Source organism: Trifolium pratense, linkage group LG7 (assembly GCF_020283565.1).
Source record: "Trifolium pratense cultivar HEN17-A07 linkage group LG7, ARS_RC_1.1, whole genome shotgun sequence".
NCBI classification, from domain to species: Eukaryota; Viridiplantae; Streptophyta; class Magnoliopsida; order Fabales; family Fabaceae; genus Trifolium; species Trifolium pratense.
In genome coordinates this window covers 55,244,461-55,253,654 of record NC_060065.1, presented here as the reverse complement: position 1 = coordinate 55,253,654, position 9,194 = coordinate 55,244,461, and the positions used below count along the sequence as shown (strand labels likewise).

The 9,194-nt window shown below is 29.3% G+C and overlaps 1 protein-coding gene across 1 annotated transcript; it reads left to right on the top strand.

Annotated features, from left to right (window-relative positions):
* The first annotated feature begins 5,768 nt into the window (after positions 1 to 5,768).
* Positions 5,769 to 8,995, top strand: LOC123900066 (respirasome Complex Assembly Factor 1-like). The gene is made up of 4 exons (XM_045951365.1): positions 5,769 to 6,109; positions 7,041 to 7,144; positions 8,172 to 8,301; positions 8,413 to 8,995. Exons 1-4 carry the CDS (start codon positions 5,999 to 6,001, stop codon positions 8,449 to 8,451), a joined length of 384 nt encoding a protein of 127 aa, XP_045807321.1. The 5' UTR covers positions 5,769 to 5,998; the 3' UTR covers positions 8,452 to 8,995.
* Positions 8,996 to 9,194: the final 199 nt, after the last annotated feature.

The window sequence follows — 9,194 nt, the reverse complement described above, 5'->3', positions numbered from 1 at the left end:
AGTTGGGATTGCGGAAAACTGAAGCTGGATTATTATTATTATTGTATTAGTTTTTTGTATTAACTTTTTTTTTATAATTGAAGTTCTGCTCGGAGGTCAGTTTTGGCATCAGCCCCTTCGGGTCGTAATTACGGAAGTTGAATCGTAGTTTTTTCTTCTAAGTTCAATGTTAATCACTACCAAATCAACTAACGATACTCATTTTGGTTTTATATATAAGAAAAAGTTTGTTTTTAAAATTTATTGTAAAATTAATACATATAAGGTCCGTTTGATCTGCTAAAAAATAAGGGACGGGACAGGACAACTCTAGTTGTACAGTGTTTGATCGTAAAACTGTTTTAGGAACTGGACAAACTAAGAGGCAATGGACAGGACAAAAACAGAAAATTTTGTCCCTCACTAAACAACAACACAACTTTTTGTTCGCAGTACAAGTTGTCTAAAATACAAAAAAATACCATTTTATTAACCAAATATCGTATAAGACAAAAAAATGTTCAATATCCCAAAAGTTTGTTTTGTGTTGTTTTGTCATGTGTTGTGTTGTTCTGTCTTGTACTGTTCTGTCCAGTACTTACACTTTAACAAATCAAGCACACTCATAGACAACATTATAGTCTATATACATTAATTCTACAATAAATTTAAAAACAATTTTTTTTTCTTATATGTATAGGATAAGAGGTATTATCATTTAATAAAGCATGTATTTTTACCATAAATATATCATATATATGTTTAATTCAATGAATAAAGCTATATTATTATTGTATTAGTTTTTATGTTTTTGATAACTTTATTGTATTAGGTACGTTTGACCAAAGATAATTAGTAATTACTAAACAAAATTGTGCAGGATTGAATAACTTTTTTCCTTTTGGAATAAGCATTTAATTTTTAAGGTATTGAATAATTTATAGTATTGTATGATATTTGATAAATAAAAAGTTTTCAATATAAGCAAAAAAAAAATTGGATCCTCGAATAAAATATGTATATAGACCATAAATTGTTAAATAGTACATGTTTAATTAAATGAAGTTAAAAAGTTATTTTTTAATTATTTTCAAAATTGAAGAGCTGTATTTTGGGTTTTTTTATTTGTATTGACTCTTAGTTTTTAGAAAAATAGGTTCCGATAATCTAAAGTTTGGTTGCGAGTTAAGTAAAAGTTGGGCAATAAATTGTCTTGAGACAAAAATTGTCTTGCACTTTTGTGAGTGAAAAAATCCAATTTTTTTGGGTTGTTTAGCCCAAATTTGATCTATCTAAAAAAACTATTTTAAAATCAAGCGTAGTATAATAAAGTTGTCATATTCAGTTATTTATATTTTAGAAAATCAATCTTTCGAAAAAAATTTAAAAATCAAATACACTCATGCTATTAATTTGTAAATCGGTGAATATATTTTACCCGGCGAATAAAATATGTATTTCACATCATTGGAAAATGATGGAGATGACATATTTGTTTGATGGAAAAAGGAAAGGAAAATGAAAGAATGCTCAAGGGTTGAAATTGAATAGAAATTAAAAAGAAAAATAATTTTTTAGTTATTTGGTAGGAAGGAAAGAAAAGAGACATAATTAATAATTATTATTAATTAAATAGTCTTATAAAAAGCAAATAAACCATGCACAATAATTAATCTGGACTTTTTTGTCATGTCCATTTTGCAGCAATTTCAACAATTTATCAATTTATTCTCTCTCTTTCTCGATTGTTTTTATTTTTTATGGGTCAATTTTTATATTTTTTGGTATTTGGGAGTCAACCATTTGTTGGATTAGAAAAAAAGAGATGAATAAAAAGAATATAAGAGGATAGAGGATACAAATCCATAATAATTGAAGCAAGGACATGAGTGACTTCTTATTATAAGTAAAAATTGTTATGCAAACACAAATAGAGACACTACATTTAGACTAATAGTGTTTTGTCAAAAATTAATGTTAACGATAGAGAGAAATTAGAGAGTTAATTTTATTTATTTGAGTTGGATTTTCTTGAACATTTTTTTTCAAGTTCCTCGTGAAGCCATGATATTATTCGTATAACACTTTATCTCTCTTATTTTATTCTTTGTAGTTCAATCAATCATTACATTAGAAAAATGAGAGAGGATTGCACATAAAAAATAGGAGAGAATCAAAATTCTTATTTATTTAAGTTTTTTACTTTAAGACCACGTGCCAAAAAATAAAATATTATTAGTTTATAGTGTGACGATGTTATCTATTGTACATAAATTAATCAATTAGAATTAAGGTTAACGCACTTTGTAGGAGGTTCTCGTGCTCACCGTTATTTTTTGCAACTATTGTGGTGTATAGCATTTGGTTGGTGTGGCATGAACGATATAGTAGAATCTTCAAGTCAACGAAATCGTCAGTCCATCAGATGCTAACTAAAGTCAAAGTTCACTCGCTCTGGTGGATGAAAGCCTATAATATAATCACGATTTAAATTCTCATATGTGGTGGTCGAACCCATTTATTTATTTTGGTATTGGTTGACCAGTGTTTTTGTTGTTGTAAACGCTCGACGTTCTGCTTGGCACTCCTTGTGCGGAGCAGGACTTGTTATTATTAATGAAATAAAAAAGAATTAAGGTTAGTTTAATATTGTGGGGCAGGGTGAGTATTAGAGTACTCGTATTCGTACTCATGTCCGCTTAATTTTGCATATAATTACTTTTATCGATATTGGTAGTGAGAGTTTTTATCATATTCATCGTGGATATATTTTGTGAGTATTTACTAGTTTAATTGGGATCTTATAGTTATTGATGACTCACCTTTAAATGGCTACAACATTTTTGTGATTTATTTTGCTAAAAAGTAATATTTATTGGAAAACACCACAAGTTGCACGTCTCTACTAGTTAAAAAAAACAATGTGTATTAGAAAGACATTTTTACAAAAAAAATTTAACGAACAAAAATCGGGTATATTATAATCAACGAACAACCTTTGCTAATATAAGATGTGCCAGAAAGGACTTCAAGTGTTTACAAAACAATAACATACACTGAAGCAGATGCTTAATCCATGCCCAGACAGACAAAAAGACTCGACCACCACATGTGAATGTTTAAACCAAGATTAACATTATAGATTTTCAGCCATCAAAACGAGTAAAGTTTAATCTTATATGACATTTGGTGAATTGTAGTTATTGTGCCTTTCATTAAACTTTTTACACTTCTAAAAAATTAAATATACAAACTTTAAAATATTTTTACTATATTTAATTTCGTTATCTAATATATCAAAGTCGGTGGTTAGCATTTTCTAAAATTAAATTATTTATGTTCTTAGAATTCATTTGATTAATTAATAGGATAAATTCAACGATGAGTCACTGACATGGAATAAGTTGATGATTACTATATCACATTATCCCATAATCTCGAATTAATTTTAGTTAGATTTACAAAAGGCTTAATTAGTAAAATGATCTGTTAAAGATATTTTTGGTTTTATATTGGTCTCTTAGAAAGAAAAAAAAGAGGACCGAATATCATCAGATCTTTTTTTTTTAAATGACTTATTCAGATATTTTTTTCTTTAAAGACCAATGTGAAACCCACTACAAGATCGCAAAGAATAAATGCATTGATTGCATTTCGAGTGAGATGTCCAAATCAAAAATGTCTTTAAGAGATTATTTTACTAATTAAGCCTTTACAAAATTACAATAGATATAAACAATTCATACACACATACATGCATAAGTCGGATTTTGAACATTGATCATAATGCATGATCTAACAATTTTGTCAATATTTTGTTTTTGGACAAGAACAATTTTGTCAATTGAAGTATAATATTTGGACATCTTTGATTATGTTTTTAGAGAAATTCTTATGTGAGTCATCACCTAAACATTAATGATTAGACACGATCAATTAAATTATTACAACTCATTAATATACTAAATAATTAAAAATAATTAATAAAGTATTTATGAAACCAAATCTGGACCAAATCTAAAAAAATAGGAAGAAAAAAAAAAGTCATGTCCCAATTTTTATTTTTTTTGCGACGGATTGTTATCAACTTATATTCCCTCCCAATTTGTATGTGTTGTTATCACCACCAACACTAAGAAAAATAAGAGGAAATAACATATGTGAGTGAAGTTAATAATTTTTTGTTTCAAACACTGATATTTCGTTTAAGAAAAGCTATAATTTTTTCTTTTTGAATCTTATATTTTTTTGAAATTCAGGGGCTATTCAAAGTTCAAACTATAATTGTTGGATTTGATAAAAAGAAATATATTTAATTAATATTTAATCATTTTCAAGTAAGAATTTAGGTGAAAAATTAATAAGCTATAAGCAAATTGAATTAACTTATCAAAATACATGTATGTACGTACCTAGTAAAAAATTACAAGTTCGTGAGAAAATAATGTTACCAAATACAGTATGTTTTATCATATAAATTTATAAGCCATACGCTATAAAATTAAAATTTAGCACCGTGAAATAGAGTTTGTATATGAATTTGTATCAAACTATAATCGCAACTTAAAATCAACATAAAAATTAGTAAAACGCAGTATACGTAGCAAATGGTGAAACAATAATATACTAAATATAATAAATTAAAATATTCTTCACCTAGTTAAACATAAATATATACGAATAGTGAAAAATAAAATTGTCATCATCTTGTTTGTCTTGAGTACTGCTACTTGTTTTGGTGGTGCCTGGTGGTGAGCGCACAATACATGAAAATCAGAGGGAATACAATGGTTAATAACAATCTAGCGCTTGAGATTTTTTATTTCCCTATTTTTAAGATTTGGTCCACATTTAGTTTCATTAATATTTTATTATTTATTTTTAATTATTTAATTTATTAATGAGTTGTAATCATTTAATTGGTCGTGCCTAATCATTAATGCTTAGGTGATGACTCACCTAAGAATTTCTCATATTTTTACCCTCGAGTGGAAACTACAAAAATAACTTCTTTTTTTTTAGTGAAATATATTCTAAATTGGGTCACCCTAATCAAGCAAAGTTGCGTGAACCATATCATAAGCAGGCGACACCATATTATATCTATTTGAAACATGTAATTAACATACCTCACGCAAACGGTGATCCGCCTACGGCCGTCTTCCGGGACATGTGGCCAAGAGAAAGTTATATATATATATATATATATATATATATATATATATATATATATATATATATATATATCCCTAAAACTTAATTCTCTGTTCTTTTTAGGTTAATACTCTAATTCTCTATTTATAAAAGCCTTATATACTATATATACTATATATGCAACATCTAAATTCCAATACCTCTCATATTTGAAAAATATTACTTGTTTTTTTTTTTTTTTTTTTTTAAAAAAAAAAGAGACTAAAATTTAAAACAAAAAATTAAAGAACCAAAGATCAAATAAATTTCTTTTTTGTCAAGGTCCAAAGAATTTTTTTAAAATTCATTCAAAAAAAAGGAATTTTTTTAAAGGAATAAAAGTAAAAGTTAGTAATTTTTAAAAGATTAAAAAATATATCGGAGGTGGAAACTTCGTATCATAACTAAAAAAATAAAATCAAGTGAATAATAAATAATAAATAATAAATGATTAGGTATATGATTTAAAGGAGTGCTTATCATTTAAATTCAAAAATTAAACTCATGATATAAACCTTGAATGAAATTTTATTTTTTTTAATTTTAATTTGCATCCAAACAAAGTCCAGACCCAGTAGTAGATGATGGTGAGAGATGAAATACCAAACTCATCATATCATCATATCTTCAATTTTTAATTCTCCAGTCTGTCATCTTTTTATTCACAACTCACTCTCTCTGTAACTTTCACCAAACCCTAATTCCCAATTTCACCACTTTCCACTGTCGCCATCACCCAAGATTCAAAAATCCATACTTTACACCAATTACTTCGTTTCCCATTATTTATTTTATCTTAATTTGATTTTATTCGATTCTTCTCACGATGAAAGAAGCTAAATCTGCTAAACTAAATCACCAACTACAGCACCAGAATGGTCACCTTTCTCCTTTCAAATTCGCTAAATTGCTCGATCCAGAAGCTTCCTGGGACAAGGTTTTTGTTTTACTTCTTTTTCATAGTTTTCGATCTGTTTCACTTGTTTTCATGTAATTGGATTAAATTCTTACTCAACTAGGTATCACTGATTATATTTAGATTAGACACAAGTATCAGTGATTTGAATTGTTGACTTTTTCTGTTTAGACTTTGGAAGAATTATGAAAGGAACATAGAACAAAACATGTCACTAATATGTTTATAGATTCATTAGTAGTACTGTTTTGGATTAAGATAAGAAAGATATAATGCATCATTTAATACTACTTAGTAATTGTTATACTTTTAGCTAAAATTAGTTGTGAGTTAACCAAATGATTGGACTCAAGTGATTAAGCTAAAATCAATTGTGAGTTAACCAAGTGATTGGACTCAAGTGATTAATGAGCTCCCCCCCCCCAGGACTAGGACGAATCGTTCGGGAGAATCCGAGTTTAATTCCTGGGTGGGATACAATTATTGGTCAGATTTTACTTATCTTGCGGCCGAATTTCCAATTACCAGTCTCCCTTCCCCTGGGAACCGGAGGGTGGTTAACACAAAAATAAAAATAAATATCAGGTGCGAGTTGGATAGTTTAAGCATTTAGTTTTGCTTATGTCTTGGAAGTTTCTACTTCCTGTTTGATTCTAGTGTAGTTACTTCTTTTGGGATTTTTTTTTTGGTAGAGCTTCTTTTGGGATTTTTAATCCTTATTTAATTTATACATGAAATAAATACTAGTAATTGTTATGCGTTGTTGCATGTAGTATGTGATTGTGATATGGATGTAGCTTCTCTAAATCGAGGAGGGCACTTTAGAAGGTCAATGAACTGCTATGTGATAATTCTGCACTCCTATTTCTAGAGGAGTCAAATGTATTGTGTTGATCTCATTATCCTAACCAGCTTCTCTATTTTTGTCTTTCACCTCCATATTCCCAAATAGGATCAATTGGGAGATGTATTGCATTGGATTCGACAAGCAATGGGCCTTGTATTTGGATTACTTTGGGGTACCTTTCCATTGGTTGGAGGAATTTGGTTTATCCTGTAAGTGTTTATTTTACTGATCCGTTATGTTCATCGTAAAGTTGTCTATCACTCTATACCATATGACATTGTCTTGCCTGATGTGAAATTCTCATATCCATTGATGATCTGATATCATGCATAAACTACTTGATTGGTTTTGTTATTTTGTGTCTACATAATTTGATGCCAATACAATGCATAAATCTGAAAAGGTTATCTGAAATACCAATGTTGGTGAACATTTTGTTGGGTGTCTTTGTTCTTATAAATTGTGATCACAATATTTACACGGCACTTGTACATTCTAGTGAAATTGTGAAGACTGTTGGTTTTGCCAGTATGGATTCTAGACTAGGGTTATAAAAGGAAATATATATTATACATCTGTAATCTATGGGAGGGGTCTTGACACAGTAAAGAAATATGCAGACTGCAGTCATTAATAGCTAGTTAGCAACTGAGGTTCAGCATATATTAAGTAGCAACGGTGGTTCTTATGAATATTTATTAGCTGCTCTAGAAATTAGGAAACCCCCTATATACATCAATTTTTTATTTTTTATCAATTAAATGTGTGATTATTTGTAACTGTTATATAGGGGGGGTATAAAATTCTCAATGTAAGTGTTATTTGCAAGTGTTTTTTTATCAATTTTTTTTATCAATTAGGTATAAAATTTCTCTGTTCATATTATCCATCAATTTTTCATTTGTGATGTGAAATTTTATTTGTCCAAAAGAAAATCCTTATCTTCATTCAATATTCTTCTTTTCCTACCCAGGTTCAGGACAGAACTCTCTAAGTTCCTTAGATGCTTGTAACATTATTCTCCAATCAAAATATAACTATATAGCTAGTATTGGTTTTTAGGTTTACTCTCATGTAAGATATTCACATACCACAAGTCCACAAGCACTAGGGAACTTTATCTGAGTTTGGTCTCTAAAGTTTACATTGCACTTGTAGGCCATTTGCAGTATGATGTATAACACTTCTTCAGTTTGTGTTTATTCCTAAAGTAAATTTTTCCCGTTTGCATTGCAGCTTTTTAGTTTTGTCCTCCGGGATTATATATGCGTATTATTCAGTAATATTGAAGGTTGATGAAGAGGAATTTGGCGGCCACGGAGCCCTCCTCCAAGAGGGTCTTTTTGCATCTACAACTCTTTTCCTGGTAATGTAGTCTATATTGCTCTATTAACCATACAAAGTTTCTTTGTGCACAAAAGAAAATTGCTGGGTTTTTCTGTTCCACAATCTGAGCTTGCTTTTCTAATATGTGCAGCTTTCCTGGATTCTAGTCTACAGTTTAGGACACTTCTGATTGGCGTGAAACTTGTAGTGTTGCTGATATTTCTGAACATCTGTGACATTTAAAAGTTTATATTTGGTTTCATGTCGGGCCATGGTGTTCTGAAATCAATGAGAAAAATGTGGGTTGCGGGTATTTACTTTTCTGTGTAAAACGTTCTGATTTTGTGGAGGGTGAACAAATTTTCTTCTGCTTTCCATGATGGTAAGTAGCAGTTCTAGCTAGCATTCCGAATGACACCACATGTCTGTGGCAAATTATGGATCGCAGAACTAACGACAATCCAAATTCTGTTAAACTATTGAATAAAGTTGCTTGCAGGCAAATTCTGAAGTTCATTTTTGCAATTGTCAAAATTACTTTATGCTCTCTATCTGTCCCAATATTTTGTTCCACTGATTCCCCCATTCAATACTTGAATTCTGAAGATTATGATATTAAAAAGTTTGCAATGCACACTATCAGGCTTGCATGTCAAATGTTTCTTGATGACTGCATGACTAGCTGTGCACATTACACACATGTTTAATAAAAGTTTGTTTAGTTTCTAAAAGTATTTTCAGTTCCTATTTTCTAAAATGTGTTCTTTTTTAATTAGTAACAACTAACAAGCAAATCAAAGACTCTGTTGTAATAAATCGTGATAGAGATAATATGGAAGATAAACCAGGAAGAATGTGTTTTTACAAACTAGTTGCTCACGCCTTGCCGCTCCTTTTTAGTTAATAGTTTGCAACTGTGAAGTAAAACATAAT